The sequence below is a fragment of the Furipterus horrens genome, unplaced genomic scaffold, assembly GCF_987537825.1.
Source record: "Furipterus horrens unplaced genomic scaffold, mFurHor1.1.pri manual_scaffold_4, whole genome shotgun sequence".
In the NCBI taxonomy this organism is placed as follows: Eukaryota; Metazoa; Chordata; class Mammalia; order Chiroptera; family Furipteridae; genus Furipterus; species Furipterus horrens.
The window spans coordinates 166795512-166821459 of record NW_028327174.1 but is presented as its reverse complement, the minus strand read 5'-3'; the positions used below and the strand labels follow the sequence as shown (position 1 = coordinate 166821459).

Genomic DNA, 25948 nt, shown 5'->3' with positions numbered 1-25948 from the left:
TCACTCCTGTGTCCCAAGTTCTTAGAAGAGTGCATAGTACATATTAAACCTTGAAGGAATGAATGGATCTTTTCAGGCAGTGTTGGAGTTTACCCTTAGTAGAAGAATGTAAATTTATGGTGGCACAAACATACCTGAGTGATTTTATCCAAGAGGAATAAGGCCCTTATTAGAAGGCAGGTCTAAAAAAGGCAGAGTTGAATTTTTTCCGAGCAAGAGAGATGGAAGCAGATTGGGGTAAACTGTTTCTTATAGAACTATTTAGGTTTGGGGTTAAGTTATGGACCATAAAGTTTTCCTTTGAAAGAAGGAAATTAAAAGGTTGTCAGATGGATAGGGAGAAAGTATGAAGTGGCTTGCAGTTCCTGAATAAGTTAAACAATTGGCACTCTGAGGGCATAAGCTAAAAGGATAAAGTTTTGATGTCAGACTATATTTTCAGAAGTTAAAACCGTTCCTGGTTATAAGTTCTAGAATGCAGTCATAACTGAATTGGATTGGAGGTATAGGATGTCCACAGAATTGGTATTTTCCGAAACTCTAAGCTTCAGTTAGCAGCATGACTGTGGACAAGTCAGAAATGGGACAGTGAGAGAGAAGGTTATAGTATATATCTGTTTTTTCTTGTTTTGACACTCAGCATTCATTCACCTTCTCAAAATAATTCCTGTGTTGCCCTCTGAGGAACTAGCCCCATTCTCAGTACCAGCCCACGTGCAAGTGGAGTGGTCTTTCCCTAACAGCATTCTTCCTTTAAGGGATGGATGTACAACTCACACTTGGTCAAAAGATTGTTCCATGTTCCTGGCAACAGTGATTGGTCAAAAATGGGCAGGTGACCCAACTGGAGACAATTAGAGACAATGGGACTTTTGAAGGGACTAGTGAGAGAGAAAATCCACTTTTAGCTGCACCTGAAGCTTGGAGGATATTGTCAATCATAGTCTCACAATGAAGCCAGTCCAGAATATAGTCAAAAAAGGGGTAGAAATTGAATCTTGATGGCATCAACTGAGCCCCAGTAGAATACTTCCAACAGAGGCCAGCCTTAGTCTTAGACTTTTTATGAAAATGAGTCAATAGATTTTTTTGTTTTGTTTTCAAAAGCAGAGGCTCTTGAGTCCGTCATGATTGTTACTCTGATGTTCAACATCCAAGGCCACTTCTATGTCAACTGTCTACAATGCAATGGATTGCTGCAGCTCCTAAGATATAGTGCTTGATGATTAGTCATCTCAGCAAACATCATTTCATTCCTTAAAAAGACTGTGCTATCGACTAAAGGACTTTCACACAGAACCCATCCACTTAAGGAACTTATCTTCACATCCCTATTCACAAGCAATTGGAGCCACTGCTACCTTTAGGCAACTATCCTTATTTCAACCTAGGAACTGCATGAAACCCTATCTCTATCCTGAACACCAGCCAAATGTTCCTCTCACATGATAGTCTGCACAGGAGTGCACAACAGGTGCCTCACAACTTCTGTTTGGGTCAGGAAACAGGGAAGGCATTAATAACCCCAGAGACCAGAAGCCCAGAACTTCCTGTAAGACAAAAGGGGAAGGTTAATTTTTATTCCTTTTGAATCTTCTCTGGCAGGGAGTAGAAACATCAACCAATAGCTTGGTAAAATATCCTACATCAAATGAAGATGGCCTAAGCTGGGCAAAAATTCTGCACAGGAAAATTACACACTCTTGTCATTGTCATTCTAACTCCCTTCCCACAGTGAAACACTGCTAAACTTGCATAAAAATTAGTTTCTTTTATACACCACGACCCCAAATTCTCCTCATGAAAAGAACATACCCTGAGTCTCCTGGGAGGGATAAGAAAGCAGCTTCAACAAGTCTCTGAGCCCAGCACTTGGCCTCCTTAGTGAAGACCAATCATATCCTTGTGCCCCAACAAAATAGCCTAATGTACACTCTGATTCAGAGCCAATGTTGTTTCTTTAAGGAAGTATTCAAGAGAAGAGCCCCTTATCATAGTCTAGGTTCTTTCCTTGAGACTAGAGCATGGGTTACAGTTTTCAGTGTTAATCCCTCTGAAGGCTACCTCAAGGAATCTGATTTTATTAGGCAGCACCTGGAACCAGAGAAATTCACAATACCTAAAGCTGGGACCTTGGGTCCCCATGCCCAATCCAGGTTGGAGGTACCTGTCAATTCATGCATTTTGTTTGCTCTGATATTAGATCAGAGTGTGAGCATGAAGTTGTAAATATTTTGGTAACACATTCTGATTGCATGTTAATGACAATTCTTCAGGTGCCATACTATATCATGTAAATGATACATCCCCTAAAATTGTGTAACACTGTGATCCCTAAGTGTGAGCATTAAGAACAAGAAATGTTTTTCTAGAGAAACTGATCTTCATCTCTCCAATCATTTTTCAGGTAACATATTTTCCTGCTTTCTGTAACAGTCCTGCTTTCCCATAGGAACAGGAGTCTGCAGGGGTTGGGGGGAGACAGTCCTAGAAGCAGAATAAGAGTTTGGGATAAGTCCTGGACAGTGCTGCCACCTCATTTGTACCTATTACTTCCTAGATATTTTCAGTGGGCAAATTCTGTCTCATTGCCTCATCCAATGTTTCTCTGAATAGAAGCAATAGGCACCAGGTATGGCTTGTTATATGACCCTAGGTCAGTTACTCAGGCCCTTTAAGCCACCACATCTTCCTTGATTAGAAGTCCTTAGGCCATGGGTACATGGAAAACAACCCACAATGGGAATTACATGCTCTGAGTGCCCTAGTACCATACTGACTTTTCCATCAGTTAGGTGACTCATTCTTGCTGATGGTTAAGCTGTGAGAATAAAATATGAAATGATGGATTGCTATATTAAGTATATTAATAAGAAGCAATTAAACCTTGCAACCTGTATAGTTTGCTTCCTCTTGAAGCCAGAATATGTCTACAGGAGCTAAAGGTTCCTTCCTTAGATCTATGGTCTGGAAGCTAGGGCAAAGTGAAGAGACTGTAGTGGAGCCAAAACAAGCCTTATTGCACCTAATTTTTCCTCTCCTCCAAGTCTAAATTCTATAATTGATGAGTCAGGTGGTTCTAAGGGCTTCTTTCACTTTACCATTCATGATGACCCACAACAGCTTTACCTCCATGGCACTGTTCCTATGCCACTCATCCCTCCTTTGGATACTCTAAGGTATTTGATATTTTTCTTACCAGCCACCACTACACTTAGCAAGTAGACAGTTTTATCTTAATGACATTCATATAGTTGGGGATGAGGATCCACTTGGTACCTTTAGCCACTTGTGTTTCATTGAACTTAGTATGGTGTCCAGGAAGAAATTCTAGTGTTAAGAAGACTTCTAAGAAGATTCCAATAATACCTATACCTCTTGATATTCACACCATGTGTAATTATCCTTTTCCTGGAGTGTAGGCTCACTTACTGATTTTCTTCTGGCACATATAATAAGTGAAAGATGATAGGATATCATTTCAATTATTAGTTCACAAGAGATTATAACTTCTGTCTTTATAGCACTCTCTCTCCTGGGTTTGATTTAACAAGCTGCCATGTTGGAGAGGCCCACATGACAAGGAACTGAGGGGGGACTCCAGCCAACTACAGCCAACAGCAGGCAGGGAATTGAGGACTTCAGTCCAACAGGCCTTAAGGAACTGAATCCTGCCAGCAGCTACATAAGTGAGCACACAAGTGAATCCTTCTCCAGTTGAGCCTTCAGATGAAAGTAGAGTCCAGCTGAGACTATAATTACAGCTTTTTGAGAGACTCTGAAGCAGAGAACCCAGGTAAGCCTGATTTACATTCCTAAATTGTGGGGCATCTGTTATACAGCAAGAGAAACTAAAATAACCCTGTATTACTAGAACCTTGGTTAAGATATAGTATGGCTGGGAAGGCAGGCACCAAAGAAGGACAACCTCCCTGGAGATACTGTCTTCATATTTAATGATTATTTCATATACTCTTATGCTGAAATGGTATCCTTGTCCTCTATCAAGCCCTGAGTAGTCTCCAGGGGGTGTCTTGGAGGTAAGATCATGTTTGCTGAAAAGGATATCCAGGATGGGGTCATGAGTTGTAATGATGAGATCGTTTTTCCCCTCATTTTTTCTTCTTTCCCACCCACTCCACAATTACATTTTTCTTACTTTTTATCTCCCTTTCCCCCAAATTCTGGGTGGCTGCCTGGTGACCACTCCTACAAGTGATGGCCAGATAATCTCTTGGTCTTGGAATAGTGCTGTCGAGCCAGGCATCCTTAAGAGATTTCCCTGAGGAGCAGAAAGAGCTTTTTCTGTTCCTTGAGGTACTCTCACAAGCATAAAGACCTCATCATTCAGCTCAAAATGTGCTGTCCAGATAGAGTCACACCACACTTATAACAGGTTCATCAGCAAGACTGTTGACAATTCTTAGACCCTACCCTGGCCAACCCAGTATCCACAATAGCACAACTCATTCATATACACCCCACTCAATGACTACCTACCTGTGAGATGCTCTGGAGTCAGGAACTTTTTCTAAATGAAAGTTAGTCACTGTTTTCAGAAAAATATTTGTATCCCTGCCTCTTTTCAGAAATGCAAATTCTGGGAAATGGGGAAATGCTACACATTTTCATTAGAATAAGTTAAGGGGTAGGGAACATGTCCTAGCACCTCAAACTTCATGAGTTAGAGAAGAACTCTTAGGAGCAGGTGACATTTACTCTTCACCAAGAAATCCAAGAGGAAGATTTCTTCCCACCACTAACCTAACTTCCTGAACATCCCACGATCCCACTCCCAATTCCAAAACTTTCTGTAGGGATAATTCTGGCTATAGTATGCCAGAGTAACTCAACCCACTGTATACCTGTATATAGTTTAGGATGTGAGGGGAGCAGCTAAAAAGATAATTTGAGTGAAATTCTGGACTTTAGGGTTTTTATCACTTTGAAAATGCCTGAAGGGTTTCAGAGAAAACTTTTTGTACTTTTTATTAGAAAATATGGATTTAACTAAAGGACAACTAAGCAGGGTCAAATAAAGGACTCCAGGATAAAAGTGAGAAAGCCACTTTAGGCTCCCTACAAGGGACTGGTCATCTTTTAGAAACAGAAAGAGTAAATCAGTAAGAGCTGAAATAACTCCTTCCTTTCCCTAAGCACAAGTTTATGACCCAATACAGTACACAAAAAAAAAACACCACTCTCCATTAAAAGAAATATTTATTGAGCATGATCATTATCGTTGATTATTCTAAAGAAAAATTGCTCTCATCAGAAAATATGTTACCATGAAAATGGTGAAGCTTTCTCAACAGGGACCAAATGATTTCTTTGGGGAAATTGTTTTCTCCTTTGTGGTGCGATGAGAGTTTTCTCTTTGAAAAGAAGAGTCAAATCTCTGAACACAATGTCTTCATATGGGGTGAAAGGGGCTGGATGGACCTGGCATAATAGATATATGCTGGTGGGCCTTGGATGGAGCACAGACTACCTCGAGTGTGGGAACAGGTGATGACTCTGACAAAATTGCTGGTCCTTGAAGGCTAACAGCTTTCTGAGGATGTCTGATCCTGACTCTGTTCTTTATAGCACTTCTAAGAAAACTTTGGTCAGCAGTAACAGCTTCTTGATTGCAGCACTCAGTAGTTGCACATTCTTTGTGGTGTGGGTCAGAGAGAGCCCCATAGTTGGAGGGATGTCCCTTGTCAGGATCTTCCTAGGCTCGAAGTTTCTGCTTCTGTTGACTTAACTGCAAGGCCTCAGATTCATGACTACATGCCAGTTTCTTCTCTAGGATCTTCCCAATGGCTGTCATGAGCTCATGATCTCCAGGAAGCCCATGACTGAAAAAAGATAGCTGCACTTCCAGCTGGATCATATTTCCGTGCAAAGATTGACATGAACCTGGCTTTTTGCTGGGGAGTTTCCAGCCCTTTGATTTTTCTCTTGAAATTGATCCACTGAAAAAATTGCTTCATCTTTTTTCTGAAGTAAGTATCAGGAGGAAACTGTTCATTCTGTGACAGAGATGTGAAATTGCCCTCTAATTCTCTGTTCTCAACAGGGTGGCTCTTTCCAGCTTTAGATGTCCCTACACTTGAATCCTCACTTCCACATTCTCCTGCATTGGAGCCTAGAGTTCTCAGTTCCTTTTCAGGTGGTGGGAAATGGGTATCCTGGCACTCCCATAAAACATGCTTAGAGACCCGGGACTCCTGCCTCAGCTCTGTGCTCATCCCACTGTCCTCCAAGTAGACATGAGGCCCCTGGGAAGTTCCCATGTCCCCACTGGAGATGCTCTGGGTTGGAGTCAGTGAGGACATGAAAGGCAAGCTATCTGAACTAAGGGACATCTCAGTGGAACAGCCTTGAACCTGGCTTTGCTCCCCACACTCCAATTTAAACTCACCAAGGAACTGTTTTTGGGGGGTTGCCATTTTAGAATCTTGGGAACATTCAGTGCTCAGGGTATATTCTACTTTACTTATATTGATATTTATTATTTGGGAGCCTCCCAACTCCTGGGCTGTCAAGATGTCACTAGATTGTGATTTAAGAGTATGCAGCTCCTGGGCCTTTAATTTCTCCCTGAACATGCTGGAGGTGGAAAAATGTTCTGAATTTTTCTCCACTGTCTTTTGGCTCTGAATCATTTCTTCTCTGTTACTGAAATTCACGTTCTCATACCTTGGCTCATGTCCAGCTCCAGCGTGCTTCCTGGGCACCTCTGTGCTGCATCTGTTGTCCAGTAAAGTCTCCCTCTGGCTCCCTTTGTCTATGGCGCTGTGTGTAAGGAGCTGAAAAGTCTGCCTGCCATGCACAACTGTCTCAACATTCTCTGCAAGTTGATGTTCCATATCAGTGTGTGATGTTTTCAGGACTCCCTGTCCTTTGCTGTGTACATATGAGGAATCCACAAGAGGACAGTACAGGATGGGGACTGAATTTATTGTTCTCACCTTGCTTCCCTGTAAAGTTTTGGAGCTTCCCTCAAGGGGTTTGGAAACCTCATCTTTGGCAACTACCCCAGAAATATGGGTGCCTGAGGAGGGAAATTGGAGGAGAGGCCGGATTTTGGCTTCTCGCAGTGCATATAATTTCATGGATTCAACAATCTTTAGTGGGAGGCCCCACCGCTGACTCATGCGAAACCTTATAATATGAGTTTCTAGCACTTGTCGAGTGTTGGAATCAAGAAAAGAAAGCTCTGGAGTGGTAATATGGCAGTAGTCCCTATCAATCATTGTGGTTTTTGAATTTGTATTTTCTGTATTGGTCTGGGAACTCCCAGAAGGAGGTGATGTACTGTCCTCAGCCAGCCATGAATGACACACACCTATAGGGATCCTACCCTCAGTGATCTGCCAAGACTTCTTCTTCAAATGTAATCTAAGAATGATTTTCATTTGATTCTGGTCTGTATCCTTCCTGAAGACATTTACTAATTCATTCCCCAAGTGACTTTTTGAGTGACACACACAGTTACTTTTTGTCTCTGAGGTAGCCCTCAGACCCTTCACTAGGCAGCATTCTGAGACCATCTGTGGGATGTCTTCTGGGCTCTTCTCCAGGATATACCCAAGATTCCGCTTCATGTCCTTTCTTAGCTGAAACTTTTGTGGATCTCCCTCACAGAAACTTCCTGGGAAACTCAATTCACACTTGCCTAGAGACTTGCTACACTGTCCCTGAAGCTCAAAGGGCTGAAAGTGAACATTCCTGCCTTTCTGCTGAAAGGTTTCTGTTAATTTACACTGAGGAGCCATCCATGCTAGAGACTTTGCATTCCTATAGGCATGGGGGCACCAGGGTGGAATTAACCTCGTTGGAACATAAAGCTGCAGTTTCTCCTGGGGTTCATTGGTGATGTGGAAATGGCCAGGGAGGAAGGAGACTGGTGCATAGACATAGGGTGACCAGATGCCCACTGGAAGGTTGGAATCTCGAGGACAGGTGGCCTCTTGTGATTTTTGAAGAACAGGAACTGAACCCTGTGAACTTTCCTGTTGCTTCTGCAACATGTGGCACTCTAGGTGTTGATTTTCATTCAAGATATTAGAGTCTAACTCATTCTGGGATCTATTGAAAGACTCTCCACAGTCCCTAATCCAGGATGTAGAAAAAGATGGTTGGATTGGGAGTTGGGATTGAAAGTGCGGTTGATGATGCACCTGAGTGAAAGATTGTGACTGGGGCTTGATTTCAGGCAAATGTTGAGGGTCTACATTGAGTAGGGGAAAGGGATGAAAATGAGGAAATGATGAAGATTCTTGCTGCTGTATGTTTACTGTAGAAGGATTACAGATTCCATTGAAAAAGACAAAGTGAGTCTCCAGTGGGGTACTTTTAGAAACTAGGAGAGTAGCTACCAGGGACTCACTGTGCAAAGAAGGAAGACCCCAGAAGAGCTGGCTATATTTCTGCTGTAAGTTTTCCCCAAAAGTCTTGGCATAAAAGAGCTGCTGGCTGTTGCGCAGCTGCTGTGGTGTGTCTTCAATGTTCCAGCCAGTTTGGGGGACTGTGGTGTCCTGTATATCAAGTGGTTGCAATGAATTCCCTAAAGATGTCTGTTGGTATTCTGACCACATTTGTTTTGAAAATGGCACCTCCTCTTTTTCTTTCTTCTCTAAAAGCCTTTTCTTTTTCACTTCTCTCTCCAGGAGTGCCTGGATGTTAAAACCAAGGAAAGAATGGCTACTGGCCTCCGTGTGCTTTGAAACAGAGTCTCCCCAGAGGCAGGTCTCTGGTAGATGGAGGAGAGCATGCTCTTCTTGAAAATCAGAGTGTGATAATGCGGGGAGAAACATGTTGTTGGCAAAAGCCTGCCAACAAGAAATGCCTGATATTGACAGGTTTAAATGGTTAGTGTCTCTTATCTTTGAGACATGAGTGGACAATGAACCAGGACTGTCTGGAGGCAAGTTCTCTGCAACAGGCTTCAATGAGGTGAAAATTGATTTTGATTGAGTCACAGTGGAAGGGCAGTTTGGTGGTGTTGAAACAGACAGCATTGGTGGGACATGTTGACAACCAAATGAATCAGTAGGACTCGTTGTCTCTGACAAACCTGGTAAGGAGTTGATAACTTGGGTAAGTGTGGGATCACTTGAGAAGGTGGTATTCAGAGACAAAGTAGAGTCTTGTTAGAGAACAGGATCTGTTTTGAGTGTCATGTGGTGAGGGAAGGGTAAAGGCAAAGGGTTGGGGTAGGAAATGGTCTACTGGGAATTTGGATTCCAAGGTAGGAAAAGATTCTGGTGTCAGAGAGTAACCCTGTGGTGAAGGTGAAACAAAGTCAGCTAAGGAGATCATTGGATTAGGGGAGAAAGAATGGGGTGATTGTGGGAAAGTCTCAGGCAGAGGGATGGGGATTGGCTCTCTTGGTAGGACTACTGAGAAGGCAGGAGACAGAGAAGATGATGACTTAGTACCAGGAGCTGTGGAAGCCAAAGCAGTAGCATCTTCCAGGGCCTCTGGGAACAGCAGCCGATTGACCTCCACAGTTACGTTGTTACACACCTCACAGGAGGGGTCTGGACATAGCAGCTGACGGAAGCGGGGGGGATCATGACGCTGGCCGAGGGAGCTGCAGGAGACAGGAGATACAAAGCTGCAGCCAGGACCAGAGCAAACATTAGGGATCTTGGCCAGTCTGGCACAGGTAGGGCCTCCCACTGCATACTATCCGTTCAATTTTCCTACTTCCTTGATCTCATAATATAACTTTTACCTCTCTCCCAAAGGCTTTCACATCCTGACTCTGAGGATTTTCTTTCCCATGTCAATCCCAAGTTTTATTGAAACCCTACAAATTCATAGACTCTTCTTTAAAAAAAAGAAAAAAAGGTTACAGAAACAAGGAGGTAAAATTTAGTCACCTTTGCAGAAGAGAAAGCACATTCCTTGCCTCTTCTTCTTCACTCTGGCAAGCTTTCCAACCTGAGAAACCAAGAGAGTAACAAAAGTAGAAGCAAAGACATCTTTTAGGAGGCTATTTACAGGTACCCTTGGTAGATTGGATTTGAGAGCCCCCAAAATTAGAATACAAGGTCATATGTTCAGTGATAATAGCAAAGCTCAGACATATATTGCTATGTCATTCACAAACGGTTTTCACATATATCATCACATGTGAAATTCAAAACAACCCTTTGAGGAACAATAGTCAATGGTTATCTCAAAGAGAAATCTGAGTTCCAGAAAGTCAAAGTCCTTTTTAAAGTCAGTAGACAGCAGTTCTGACTCGACATCTCACACGGCCAACTATGGGCAATGCCCATTGCCCAGGTCCATCACTGCTTCTTGCCCAGGGATTGCAGAGCAGGGAATCTGAAAACTGCCTCAGGTATTGAGTACCTTCTCATGTGCCTTCTCTTCTGAAGGCTCTGTTTTTTGAGAGGGACTATATCTAGTCACTGATATCCCAGAGAGCATGGACCTGGGATTTCATGGAAGGGTGAGAAAGGGTCACCCGTGGAGAGCTCAGGTAAAATAGGTAGAACCTTACCTTTCAGTGCCCCAAATTTTTTTCGCCTCTTGGCTTTGACCTGATGCTGAGAAAAGAAAGAAAAGAATGAGGGGCTAAGACTCATTTCTTTCATTCCTCTCCATAGAAAACTGAGATATTTATGATCCAGGAATAATATGACTATTTTAATTAACAGAACTTGCATTTTTATCTTTTATTGTCTATTAAGGAAGATAAAATATTTTCAATTTTTTCTTCTTTGAAAAACTCAAAGGATTGTATCTATGAGGTTAATACTTGCTGTTCTCAGGCAGAAGTCTGAGGAGGGCATAAAATCTGAGGCCAGCAGTCTCATCTGTGCTCCCTCAGCTAAGACACTATAACTGGAGACAGAGCTCAGACTCCAGCCTCTGTCTGCTCAGAGGCTCTTGGAGGCTCAGCACTGCTCTCCTGATCAGCCCAACACAAAGGCAATCTTGGTCCAGTGATGCCTGACGTGGGAATGTGACTCTTGACGAAGTGCAGAGATCCTAGCTATCTAAACACAATCTAGAGCTACAGATAATTGTGTTTGAGATTTTATCCAGAAATACACCACCACACCCAGATAATCTGTGAAACCTTAATCTTCCCTGAACCACTAGACATACTTGGTCTCTTCCCTTAGAAGAATGATGTTCTTTATGCTCTCCTCAGACTTTCTATTTTAGGTGACTCTCTGAGCCAAACAAGCTCATTTATAAATGTGGGAAGAAGAAGAGGAAAATAAAGAATCATTCTTTGGGGGGAAACTTCTGGTTCCAGCTCCCATATTTAAATAGCTTAGGCATAATTTCTTCAGTTTATAGAAGCAAAAATCTGAAAAATGGAAAAGCAATGACTTTTCTTGGAGCCATCAGAGAATCGAGGTCAAAGGGCAAACCACTACTCAAATTTTTCACAGAAGGTGAATACAGAGAATCATTACAGCCATAAACTGGTAAGAACACATAAAAGATATATTAACAAATTGCTGAAGGATATATGTGGGCTAGCATGAGGGTGAGAAATATAGAGTCACTATCTTGGATGGGGGGGGGTCCCAACTATTTATGAATTTTACCTCCAAGAACCCCATATTAGGTTCTCACAGTAAAAAATCATGAAAAACTCTCATGTTTCCAGCCAAGCTATGCAGTGGGGTAAAAGATAACCATTTTTGAAACATTCTGAAATATTCCCTGAGTGTTATCCATCACAGAAGCCTCATCAGTTGGGAAAAAGACCATCAGAGCCTTATCTTACATAGGAGAAGGAAAATTACTCAAATGCAGCCTTCCCTAACCTTCTTGTCTCATCTAAAGAGTGAAAAGTGGAAGGAAAAGGGTAAGAACACTTGTAGACATCACAACCCAGGGACATGAACACACTAAAGGACTGAGACTTAATCATATGCACTCTCCCCAAGACCTTACCACCACATCAACAGAGCTCCCAATAGTAACAGGGGATCATAGCTGGAAGAGCTGCAAAGCATAGGCTCTACGTAAGACAGAGTTTTAGGGAAACCTAAAATACAACAGAAGACAAAATCAAAAAACTAAGATGAACTGAATCCTTTTACATATACAGCTACAGCAAATATTAAACACAGTCAACACCTAAACAGAAAACAGAAAACTCCATGCTAATGGTCTATTTATTCCAGTTCCTGTTACCCAAAACATCATATGTGGCTTCCAACAAAAAATTACAAATCATGCTAAAAGCAAGAAAAAAACAGTTTGAATAGACAAAACAAGCATCAGAGGCCCATTTAGATGTAACACAGATTTGGGGATCATCATCCATGGAATCCACACTATTACTAATATGTTAAAGGTTCTAATGGAAAAAGTAAATAATACACAAGAAGGTAAGGAATATAAGCAGAGAAAAGGAGGCTCTAAGAATCAAAAGGTAATTTTCAAACTAAAAATGCCATAACAGAAGCAAAGAATGTGTTTCATTGGCTCATCTTTAGATTGCATATGTGCAAGAAAAGAGTAAGTGACCTCAAATATATGTCAATTAAAAAGTGTGTAAATTCAAATGAAAAGAGAGAAAGAATTTTTTCTTAATTTTAAAACCCAGAATAACCAGAAACTCTGAGACAGTTTCAAAATGTGTAACAATCAGGAAACTGGAATATCAGAAGGTGAAAAAAGCAGAATGGAGAAAATATTTGAGGTAATAATGGTCAAGAATTTTCCAAAACTAATGACAGATTAACGATAGATTATGGAGGCTCAGAGGACATCAAGCAGGATAAATACTAAAAAGTCTATACCTGCACATGTCACATTCAAACCCTAGGGAACTGAAATGTGGAATTTTGAAAGAAGCCAGAGAAAAAATAAGCACAGATATAAGAATTATGGGCTTCTCATCATAGACCACACAAGCAAGAAGAGAATGGAGTAAAATATTTAGTGTTGAAAGAGAAATAATATCAACCTAGAATTTTAGTTCTAGTTAAATTATCTTTCCAAAGTGAAGGAGAAAAAACAACTATCTCAGACAAACAAAAACTGTGAAAATTCAGCAGCAGCAGACTTGACTGGCAATAAGTGTTAAAAGGAGATCTTCAGGAAGAGGAAAGTGATAACATGGATCTATATAGGAAAGAAAGAGAGGAATAAATGAAGATAAAATAAAACTTTTATTTTTAATATTCTCAATTCACCTAATAATAAAGACACTGTATTGGAGCATTATACTGTAAGTGATTTGAATGACAGCAATGTGCAGAGAAAAGGACGGAGGAACTGAGAGCTCTGTTATAAGGTACTTGCATTACCTGTAAAGTGGTATAGTGTTATATAGAAGTGGAGTTAGATTTTTTGTACATGTATATTAAAAACTCTAGGGCAACTATTAAAATTTTTGTTAGAGGAGAATAAGTGATACACTAACAGAGAACATGCACAAGGGAGAAAAAGAGGGAAAGAAAAGTAAACAGGTACAGGTATGGTTGATATTAATTCAAATATATGAAAGAAATCACTAAATGTGAATGTTCTAAATTCACCAATTAAAAGTAAGAGACTGTCCATAGATTTTTTTTAAATTGCATTTTGCATACAAAACACCTACTCTAAATATAAAGATACACATAGATGAAAAGTAAAAAGAAAAAGAAAAAAATGTACCATGCTAACACTAACCAAAAGAAAACAGGAGTAACTATGATATTTTCAAACAAAGTAGACTTCAAAACAAGGAAAATTAGCAGGAATAAAAAAAGGCCTTATATAGCAACAAAGGGGTCAGTTCCCCAAGATGTCACAAATATCCTTAATATCTAACAACAAAGTGTCAAAATAAGTGAGGTAAAAACTCATAGAACTGCAACTAGAAAAGTAGATGAATCTACTGTTATTATTGGAGATTTCAACACCCCTCTCTATTAGAAAAGAACAGATTCAGCAGGGAGTAAATCAGTAAGAATACAGCTGACCTCAACAGCACCATTAATCAACTTGATCTAATTGATATTTATAAAAACTTTATCTAAAAACAGAATTCACATTCTGCTCAAGCAGACATGAAACATTCACTAAGATATACCATATCCTGTGTCATAAAACAGACTATAACATATAAAAGAAGTCATACAAAGTATGTTTTTCGACTGTAATGGAATTAAAACTAGAAATAAATTACAGGTAGATGGAAAAATTCCAAAATATTTAGTGATTAAACAACATACTGCAAACACATGGGAAAAGGAAGAAGTCTCAAAAGAAAAAAGAATTTTAAATCAAGTGAAAAATAAAAATACAACAAAGTTTGTGAGATGTAGCTAAAGCAGTACTGAGAGAAGAATTGATAACTTTAAATACCTTTATTTGGAAAGATTTAATATTTATAAATTTAATATTTACCAGATTGATGTCTCTCTGTTTCCAAAATACTGGGAAACATGGATTCATTTTTAAGTAGCACAGTGACAGAAAGAAAAGCCCCACCCCACAAAGGAAGGCAAGGACGGAAATAACTAAGAAGTTGAGCTGAAGTTCAGCCATGATGCAGTAACGGTCCTCAGACAAAGATTTGCATCATTGAAAGTGCTTTGCCACCGCAGGCAAGCTGGACGTCAAGAGCACGTTCTAGAATAAAGTTCCAGGCTCACATCACAGAGCTTTAGCACAGACACCAAAGGTTCTTGAGAGCGGGGGAGGGGACAACTAAGGGAAGATGAACTCACAATCCACCCCACCATTACCCAGCCCGACAGACCTGTCCATCCCTACAAGGCCCTTTATATCCATCCAACCTAACTTTCAACTCCACCCATTCACCATACTATATATTTACCTTAGTGAAATTTTCTATTTATTCTACATGTTAACCCAGATAGTACCTGAGACCCTTTAACTGCTTCGTGATTTCCCTTTGGATCTCACATGACCTTGGAAAGTCTGCTGTATCCAGGAATTTACACTCTCAAGATCTACTTTGTCCTTATGCATAATGTGTTTTTACCTATATAAAACAAGAAATATATTCAGTGCCAACCCCACCCCCATATCTCCCTAAAGAATCTATGTTCACCAAAAAGCATGAGAGACCAGAGGAGCCTGTACCAACAAACAAAAACCATGAAAAAGAGAGGTCATGGCACACCCACAGACCCGTGGCAAATAACTTTAAAATCTTTACTGATCCTTTTTATCCCAATTTCCTTTAAGCCATTCAGCTTCTTCCAGGCATACATTCTCTCTCTCAGCTTTTTCCTCTTTCTTCTATCCACCAAATCCCTTCTCTTCCTGTAACACTTTCATTTCTTCATTTTACGGAGCAGTAGTATGGGGCCACACCTTGAAGAACCAAACTCACCTTGATTTGGGGAGTGTGCTTCTCATTAGCATAACTTTTAATGAGCACAACTCATTAGAAATACATTTTTGTGTTTCTTGAATCACACCTTTGGTTACTTCTTCCATGAAAAGTTTATGACTTTTTCCCAATCTATTTTTCCACTTTTTACCAAAATTCCTATTGGTATCTCTATACCTTTTAAAACAATAATGTGTTTTTTGTTGATGGTGTTTATCTCTCTATGCCATTGAATAATTATAACTCCTTCAGCTTCATTATTTAGATATAAATTGCTGAAATGAAGCCTACTGTGTCAGTTCCTTACTTTGCTTGCCTGCATTCCCTCTCCAAGTCTGATGAATCAGTCTTAGTCCCAGACACCCAATCCTTTCCCTCCCATATGAGGAATTTTTACCAGTAATGACAGCTCCATTCTTTGTGTGTCTTCTCCTGCATCCATGTCTTCACTATTGCCCCCCCGCCAAAGCAGGGTACATTTCAAGTATCCCCCCCTTTCCAATATCCTCCCTTGACTGATCAAAGTGTCTCCATTCAGAAACAACCCCCACCACCACATACCTTTGCATCGTTGGTATTTTTTAAATACCAAGTCTGCTCCTGTTTCTAAGGTTCTCAGGACTTGCAACTGCAAAAATATCCTTTAAAGAATAAGCAAGACAAGCTCCACCAAGAGATTTCCAGGTGAGAAGGCATTATAAAAATATCACATAGAATATATTCTTCAAAAATGGTCTTGTCATAAAAAGGAAAGGCTGAAAAAATTCTCTAGATTAAAGGAGACTAAAGAGACATGACAACTAAAAGCAGTATGTGATTCTAGACTGAATCCTATAATGGTTTATTTGAAAACACACACACACGTCATTACTCAATAAATTGACAAAAATAGAATAATAGAAAATTAGTTAAAAGTTTTATGCCAAATGTTAAATTTACTGAAGGGGATAATTACGGCATGTAAGAAACTATTTCTTAAAAAATACACAATGAAATATTCAAGGAGAAAGTACATGATGCATGAAACATATTCTCAGACATTCAGGTATGTATGCATAGTTTCCACTAATGTATATATGAGTGTGTTCCTGTATAGAGAAATGAGAGGGAAGGAAGAAGGCAGAAACGGAGAGACAGGAGAGGAGGTAGTATAAATGGGTCAAAATGTCTGGAGGTAAATCTAGATAAAGTGTTTATGGTTATATCACACATGCAACTGTTCCACAAGTTTATTTACAAATAAATACTTTTTTTTTAAATGGACCGTGAACTGTTGTCCTCAATTTTACTTGAAGTTTGAGATTTCTGCCTTTGATTCCCAAAGCCAACCACCACCACCATACCCAGACCCCATAAGTGCGCAATGCCAACTTTAAAACAGTTGATTCAGGTTCTGTCCCAGGCAAGAAACCTGGAATCCTCTGCACATTTGAAGCATGCTAATATTTTAACAGTATTTTACAAAATGTGAAGAGCACCTCATGCCCTCCCAAAAAAAATGTTTTTAAAAAATTATACACAATATAAACCATAAAAAATTCAAGATGTTTACCACATGGAACCCCAATTTCTTCCTTTTTTTTAGAGTTTATTTTATTCTCATTCTAGACAGAAGGGGACAGAGGGAGAGAGAGAGAGAGAGAGAGAGAGAGAGAGAGAGAGAGAGAGAGAGAGAGAGAGAGAGAAAGAAATATGGATGCAACAGAAACACTGCATACCCATCAGCTGCCTCCTGTGACCAGGAATCGGACTGGCAACCTTTTGGTTACAGGACAACTCTCCAACCAAGTAAGCCACACCGGCCAGGGCTCTAATTTCTTTCTTATCTGGTGCCACCAGGTCATTTGTCTTCTGGCTGTTTGTGGAGTGAATGGGTTTGCCAGCTCTTCCTCTGCTCTGCTACTCACTTACCATTCCTCACCTGGATTTCCATCTTCCAGAAATGAGTTGACATCTTTTGTCCTATTCTCTCCTCTTATCATTCTCAAGAGCATATCCATTTTAAATCCTTTGTTTTAACAGCTCTATTGAAATTATAGTTCACATACCATATAATTCATCCATTTTTAATATATTCACAGGTATGTGCCTGTGAACTACAATTTCAAAGTATTTTCATGACAGCAAAAAGAAAGATTATAATCTTTTATTATCATCCCTCTCCTCCCCTTCCCCCCAGCCCTTAGAAACCACTAACTTATGTCCATATAGATTTCCTTATCTGGGTATTTTTTATATATGATCATTTGTAATTGACTTCATTCACTTAGCATAATGTTTTCAAGGTTCATCCAAGCTGTAGCATGTATCAATATTTTTTATTGCCAAAAATATTACATTATATGAATATACCATGTTTTATTTACCTATTTATCAGTTACTGGACATTTGGGTTGTTTCCACCTTTTGACTATTACGAATGATACTGCTATGAAAATTTGTTTATAAGTTTTTGTGTGGGCATATATTTTCATTCCTCTTGAGTTATGTATATGCTTAGAAGCGGAATTTTTAGATTATAAGTTAACTCTATATTTAACATTTTGAAGAAATGCCAGCCTGTTTTCCAAAGAGGCTACACCATTTTTTATTCTCAACCACAATATATGAGGGTCCATCCAACTTTTTACACATTCTCATCAACACTGAACATTTGACTTTTCAATACTAGCCATATCTTTGTGTGTGTAGTGCTATCTCATAGTTGTTTTCACTTGTATTTCTCTGATGGCTAATTATGTTAAGCATATAAACTTTTACTTTAATGGCATGTGAAAATGAGAGCATATAAACACATATGCTTGTTCTACTGTGTAACTCAAAACAGAGTAGCTTATTTTAATTTTATTTTATTGTTTATGCTATTACAGTTGTCCCCACTTTTTACCTTTTGCTCACTTCTTCCTAGCTCCCCCTAACTCAGGCAATCCTCACACCATTTTCTGTGTCCATGGGTCATGCTTATGTATTTTTTGACTTATCCCTTCCTCTTCTTTTATTCCCTTCCTCCTCCCCTCTGACACCTATCAGATACATGTAACAGACTGACAATTGCTTATTTTAAATGTTGACAAGAAAAAAAATTCTGAATATTTGAAAACATATAGAATGATGCCAAGTCTTTACCAATATTTTGAAATTACTTATTTTTTAAAATCATTCACTTGTTTTAACAACCATATTGAAATATAGTTCACTTGTCATACAATTCACCCATTTAAAGTGTATAATTTTATGATTTTAGTATATTCACATATATGTGCATCACCATAGTCAATTTTAAAACAGTTTCACAAAGAAACCTTATACTCTTTAGCTATTATACCTCTCTTCCCTTCCACCCCTAGACCTAAGCAACTACTAGTCCACTTTCTCTTTCTCTAGTTTTCTCTGTTTTGGACATTTCATATGAATGAATCATGTGTGATCATTTGTAACTGGCTTTATTTGCTAAGCATAATGTTTTCCAGGTTTATCCATGTTGTACATGTATTAATAACTTTTATTGCTAAAACATTTTACATTTTATGGATATACCATATTTACATCATTTATTATTATGAAAACTATTGCTATGAATATTTGTTTATAAGATATATGTTTTCATTTGTTATGAGTGTATATTTAAGGGTGATATTGCTGGGTCATAAGGTAACTCTTAAACATTTTGAGGGTGTGCCAATGCCAACCTATTTTCCAAAGTAACTGCACCATTTTTTATTCTCACCAATGTATGAGGGTGCCACATTCTCCACATTCTCAGTAATATTTATTATCTGAACTTTTGATTCTAGCTATTTTTTTATGTGTATGTGTGTTTCTATCTCATAGGGTTTTTGATTTGCATTTTCCTGAAGGCTAATGATGTTAAGCATATCTTCAGCTAATCTTTTACTTTTTTTGCCCAGCTTTTTAAATCATATTTTATTGATTATGCTATACAGTTGTTCCAATGTTTCCCCCTTTGCTTCCCTCCACTCCCTCAGCAACCCCCACACATTGTTCATGTCCATGGGTCATGTGTTTAAGTTCTTTGGCTAATCCATTTCCTATACTGTACTTTACATCTCCATGGCTACGTAACTACCTATTTGTACTTTTTAATCTCTTCACTTCTTCATCCATTCCCATACATCCCCTCTCCCATCTGGCAACCATCAAAATGCTCTCCATATCCATGATTCTATCTCTGTTCTTCTTGTTTGTTTGGTTTGTTTTTTAAATCATGGATTTGGACTTTCAGCTAAGATGGAGGCTTAGACTGACACGCTCTGTCTCCCTCCACAACTATGAAGGACTACAACTACCGCAAAATCAGAAATAACCAGAAGTTCCAGAAAATAAAGCTACATGGAAGTCCAACGTATGAAGTTATAAACAAGTGGTGCTTGTCCAGACGGGTAGGAGGGGCAAAGCCAGGTTAGAGAGATCAAGCTGTGCTGGTGGCAGCAGCAGTGGCAACAAGCAGCGGAACTGCAATAAGCACAGACACCCATATTTAAGGGGAAGCGAGAAGCACCTGGGGAGCACCCCTGGCTGCAGTCCAGACCCATCGTCTCATGATTCCAATGCTGGGGAAGGCAGACCCCCATTCCCTTGGACTGTGAAGCCCAGAGGGCGTGGGGACAGAGGAGAAGGCTGCGGTCTCTCAACAGAGAGTAATGGCATGAATCCATCTTGGACTCCTGCCCTCACACAAAGCGCCACAGTGTGGTGAGAAGGGTCACCTGGTAGTGACGAGTGCATGGGGTTCTGCCCCCTATAGTGTAGGAGGTGTGACAGCCCCACCCAGGAAGCAAAGATAAAGAAAAACGGTCAGGATGGCAGGAATCATGATTGAAATACCAATCATGCAGCTGACCAAAAAGCAAATACATGAATTAACCAGTGAACAAATAGATAATCTTTCTGAGGCTCTCAGTTCAGAGCTATAGTCATAAGGCAGCTTACAGAATTAACAAAAGATATTGAACAAGACAAGGAAGGAATGAAGGCTAGCCCTGCTGAAATGAATGAAAACACATACGAGACAAGTAGTGAGGAAAGGAAAACCAGGGATCAAATCAACAAATCGGAATATAGAGAAGAAAAAAAACAGTCAACCAGTGCAGAAAGAGGAAACAAAAAGTGAGGAATATGAGGAGAAGCTCAGAAACCTCTGGGACAGCTATAAGCGAATGAACATCTGAAATATAGGATTGCCAGAAGGTGAAGAAGAACTAGAAATTGAGAAACTATGTGAAAAAATAATGAAACCAGAATTCCCCTAATTTGGGGAAGGAAATAGAATTACAGGTCCAGGAAGCACAGAGAGTCCCAAACAGGCTAGATCCAAAAAGGACTACATCAAGACACATCATAATTAAAATGCCAAAGGTGAAAGTTAAAGAGAGAATCTTAAAAGCAGCAAGAGAAAAGCAGAGTTACCTACAAAGGGGTGTTTATAAGAATAACAGCTGATTTCTCAAATGAAACATTGCAGGCAAGAAGGGTCTGACAAGAAGTATTCAAGGTGATGAAAAGCAAGAACTACTACACAGATTACTCTATCCAGCAAAGCTATCATTTAGAATGGAAGGGCAGATAAAGTCCTTCCCAGACAAGGTAAAGCTAAAGGAGTTCATCACCAAGCCATTATTATATGAAATGTCAAAGGAACTTACTTAAGAAAAAGAAGATCAAAATTATGATTATTAAAATGACAACAAACTCACAACTATCAACAACTGAATCTAAAAAATAAAAACAAAATCCAACTAAGCAAACCAGAATAGGCACAGAAGCATAGGTATGGGGATCATTTGGACAGTTATCAGCTGGGAGAGGGAAGGGGGAGAAATGGGGAAATGATGCAGGGATTAAGCAGCATAATTGTTTTGGTACAAAATAGACAGCGGGAAGTTAAGAATAACGTAGGAAAGGGTGACACCAAAGAACTTAAATGCACGACCCATGGACATGCACTAAGAGGGGTGAGATTGCTGGAGGGAAATGGGGTACTGGGCAGAAGGGAACAAAGGGAAAAAAAATTGGGACTACTGTAACAACATAATCAATAAAATATACTTTAAAAATGTTAGGTATCTCATAAAAAGGTGGAGAGGACTAAAGGATACTTGCCAAGGGTGTATCATTCCATTAAGACTTGAATTTAGCTCTTTCTCTCTCAATATGGAGATTTCAGGATTTTTTTTTTTTTTTTTTTTTTTTTGAGGTTAGGAAGGAAATTTCTTTCCATGTAGCAGGACAGAAAATGGAAAGGAAGATGTGAAAATGTTTTGTTTTGTTTTTTAAGTGTTTTGTTGTTAAGTTCCGATTTCATGGCTTCTACTTCCTCTGTGAACAGTGGTCCTGCACATCATTTGAGCAAGTGAAGATTAACCCAGTTTGAGGAGAGTGAGATTTGAAATAGATTTGGGTAGCTTTGGAGAGATAACAGATGAAGAAAACAGGGACCTAAGCTCCATTTGTTTGTTCACATGTAAGCAAGAATGGGATAATTTTGTGGAATGAATTTATAAGTTCCAGGTAGTTCTGGGAAACAAATAGGTTCAACTGTGAGATTTAATCAAATAATGATCAGTTATTTATAGGAAGACTTTCTTAGAAAAATACAGAGTTGAAATTTTGCCAGACAGGAAGTACTAAATGGGGACTAGAAAGGGCCAATTTGTAGTGGAGGTTTTTAAAAGTTAGTTACCAGATAGACCGTCAAATCTACATGGTGAGAAAGGGAAACAAGAGCTCCATGAATTGACAGAGAGTAAGTGGGAAAAGCGAACTGGAGTTGAAAAATTAACATGGGGCATATATGCTGGAAAGATAGGGGATGAGGTCAAAGGGTGGAAGGTTAGATTATTAGTCCAGATGGCTGAGATGTTCCTGGCAATGAGCTCTACAGTGGGGCAGTGACTGCGCTGGAGTGGAAGTAAAGGACCTAATATGAGATGATGTAGGAAACGGGAGGCTGGGTTATTAGCTGCTAGATCCCCATAGGTGTTAGAGCCCTCCACTGCCTGGTCACTTCTTCAAGTTCCCTACCTTGCGTTCCATTTCACCTTTTCATCCTTCCCAGGAATTTCACAAAATCTGCACTTCTTTGTTACCCCAAGCTTCAGACATTGTAGGATTAATGGCATAAGTCTGGACAAAAGATACACATGCGGTAGTGAATAAAGATTGTGTTGAACACCTGGGTTTTTTGTTTGGGGGGGGGTGTTGTTTTTTCTTGACACCAGGATTGACAAAGCCTACTGGAAAAACTATGTCAAGTGCTCTCTAGGACAGTCACCCTATTTTTGTGTCCCAGTCTGTACAAGTGGAGTTGACTTCCTTTCAAACCTTTAAGGTAAGAGTGGGTATGTGTGCAGGTTTGGCAAAAAAAAATAGCATTCCATGGTGGTCTATGGTGAGCCCCCAAATGTTTGTAACCCTAATGCATAGTCTAGAACTCACCTCTAGTTCATGAGTTTCAGGTATTCTGGGGGAGATTTATTATAGCTCCACCAAGGCCATGAATATCAAAGGTGACATCTCCATCCTGATAAATAACCTGTACACACTAAGGGCAAGACCTTGTATATTTCCATCAGTATGGATGGAAGGAAGGCACCAAAATCAACTTCCTCAAAGACATGGATGCCGTGTCTGATGACATCTGTACAAATCTGTTTCAGTTATCAAGGAACAGCCCCCTGCCTTTTTGGTGTAAGGCAACGATATGCTGTGAAGTGCTCTGATCAGCCATGGCAGAGAGAGTTGGATCAGACTGAGGAATCTGGGAGCAAGACACAGTATGGAGATGATGGGGTATAAACCTTTGTTCCACCAGCAAGGTACCTCTGTCCCCTCTTCATATGTCCTTACTTTCTTGCTTAGTCTAAGGCATCTTTTCCTTATTTCAATTTTATTTTACTGTGGGACGCAGGTGGCTGCCTGGTTAACATTATTCCCAGTGATAGCTGAGTTATGTTTTGCTCAGGAAAAAAAAGTCTCCAATCACTCAACCTGAACAAATATCCAGAGAAAGGAACCACTTCCTCAAGGTGAGTTTCTGGTAGGGGATACTTCAATGTCAAGGTTAAAGTATGTTATCATGACCATGACACAGGTTTTTTGAGCAGCATACATGCTGTTCCTAGACCCTAACCCAACGAGCTTAGGATTCACTGCAGCAATATCCCCCCAACCACTCCCATTCAGGGTTCATCCACCTGTGGGATCTTATGATCACTGACTTCTAAATAACGATTAATATACTGTCTCTTCTTCACTGATAGTTTCTAAAAAATATACCTTCCTTGACAGTCTTCAGATATAGAAGGCCAGTCTTCTCTGCTGTTCAAAAGTATATTAAGCATTCACTGAGGGGGAAGGTGTGGGCTGCTGTACATGTATATTAAGGCTAAGCTGCAAGGTAGGTGACAGAGCTCATTTCCTCAAACTTCATCAGGGAGGAAAGGGGTTTTAAGGGGGGACATGGGGACATGATATTTGTCAACAAGAGCTCCAGAGTGGCTGGCCATCTTGAAAGACAAAGGAAGCAATCCGTAAAAGCACAGGCCCTTGAGAAACCCAAATTCCAACCACCCAACAGAGTACACAGAAGACATCACTCTTATTATGAAACATTTATTAAGGTGAATCAATATTCACAAGGAAGGAATTATTTGGGGATGGAAAACTATTTCCCCTGGAAAGTCTGCAGAATCACTTTTGCCTAAATACTACAGATGGATCTCTGAACACAATACCTTCAGCAGTGCTAAGAGCAGCTTGAGTCCTGCAAGGGGGGTTTGGATGGGGCACAGTCCACTTATGGTGACAGATTGGAGGCACTTCTGACATAACAGGTAGTCCTTTAATGCCACAACTTTCTGGGGTTGTCTGTCCTTGTCTCTAAAGACAGGTTCTTTGTGGCAGGACTTGGTATTTGTCACTTTACAGGAGGGAGCCCTGGATTTGAAAGGACGCCACTGGAAAGGCTCCACCCAGGCCTGCGCTACTGCCTTTTGCTGAGCTTTCCCAGACTCTTGAGAGCTATTGGTATCTATTGTCTGCCAACTCCCCAGTTTCTCCTCTAGAAACTTCCCAATATCTGTCGTGACTTTCTGAGCTTCTGTCTGTCATCCCATTAAAGGCAGCTCCACTTCTAACTGGGCCTCTGCTCTCTGCAGATGCTATGGGGCTGTGCTTTTCCTAGGAGTCTTCTTGCTTTTTGTATTTTATCACAGGATAAAGCCATTGAAAAAAAAAGGGGGGGTTCATTTTATTTCTGAAAAGGCTATCAAAATGAGACTGTCCATTCTGAGATAAGCTCTGGGGACATTCGCTCCCAAGCATCTCCTCTAATGCCACATCCCAAGTAGGAAATTTCTTCTTCTAGTTGGGATGTTCCCAACCCTGCATACCCTCCATCAAGTTCTTCTGATATGGAGCCTGTAGGTTCACCTTCTTTGCAGCTGGTGGGAACTTGTTACCCTGGCACAACCTAAAGACATGCTTAAGGACCCAAGACTCCTGTCACTGCTCCTCTGTCCTCCAGATGGATATGCAACACCTGGGAAGCTCTCATGTCCACACTGGAGACACCCTGAGCATGACACAGGGAGGTTTTGGAAGGCAAGTTGTCTGAGTCATGGGACATGTCAGTGGGTTGGACTTGAGCCTGACTATGCTTTCTATTCTATTTAGACTTTAACTCAGTGATTAAGTTCTTCTTAAAATCTGATGATTTAGGATTTTGGAGAACTGATATCTTTGCTGGGGAGTCTTCAGTGGTCACAGTAGTTGATCCTTTACACTCATTCACATTAATCCTTTGGGAGATTCTCAGCTTGCTGGTTGTCAAGATGTCATTAGATTTGGATTGAAGAACATTAATATCCTCAGCCATGTCTCCCTGGATATGTTGGGCATGTAAACTGGTTCTGATTTCTTCTCCATCTCCTTGCCTGACTCACTTGTACTTTATCATTGTAATTATTACTTTTATCCTTTGACACATGTCTGCCCCGGCTTGCCTTGCAGGCAGCTTTAGGAGGGTGAGTGTTGGCTACTGGAGAATCTCTGACTTACTCTACCAAGGAAGCTGTTTGTGACAGGCAGAAGAGTCTGTCTGGCATCCCTAGTTCTCTGGACCTCCTCTGCAAGCCCACAATGGGTATCAGAGGGAGATTGTCTCAGGGTTCCCTGTCCTTCCTTGCCCACAACCTTAAGACATGATTAGGGACCCAAGGCTTCTGCCACTGCTCCATACTTCCTGCTCTGTCCTCCAGATAGACACGCAGCACCATGTCCATACTGGAGACTCCCTGAGCATGAGGCAGGGAGGCTTTGCAAGTCAAGCTCTCTGAGTGACGGGACATGTCAGTGGGTTGGCCTTGGGCCTGGCTATGCTCCCTGTGCTCCTATTAGACTAAGTCAGCCATGATTTGCCTCATAAGCTCTCATCTTGCAGAACTGATATCTTTGCTGAGGGTGGAGGGGGTTTTCAATGATCATAATAGTTACTCCTTTACCCTCATTCTCATTTATTCTTTGGGAGGTTCCCAGCTTGCCGGTTGTCAAGAAGCCGCTAGTTTTAGATCGAAGGGCATCAAGCTCCTCACTCCTGGACAT

At 40.3% G+C, this 25948-nt stretch overlaps 1 protein-coding gene across 1 annotated transcript; it reads right to left on the bottom strand.

The window, feature by feature from the left end:
• Positions 1 to 5819: 5819 nt before the first annotated feature.
• Positions 5820 to 25948, bottom strand: SPATA31D1 (SPATA31 subfamily D member 1). The gene is made up of 6 exons (XM_090275233.1): positions 25849 to 25948; positions 24082 to 24110; positions 10508 to 10553; positions 9879 to 9939; positions 9223 to 9586; positions 5820 to 8528 (listed from the first exon to the last, which is right to left on the bottom strand). Exons 1-6 carry the CDS (start codon positions 25946 to 25948, stop codon positions 5820 to 5822), a joined length of 3309 nt encoding a protein of 1102 aa, XP_090131359.1.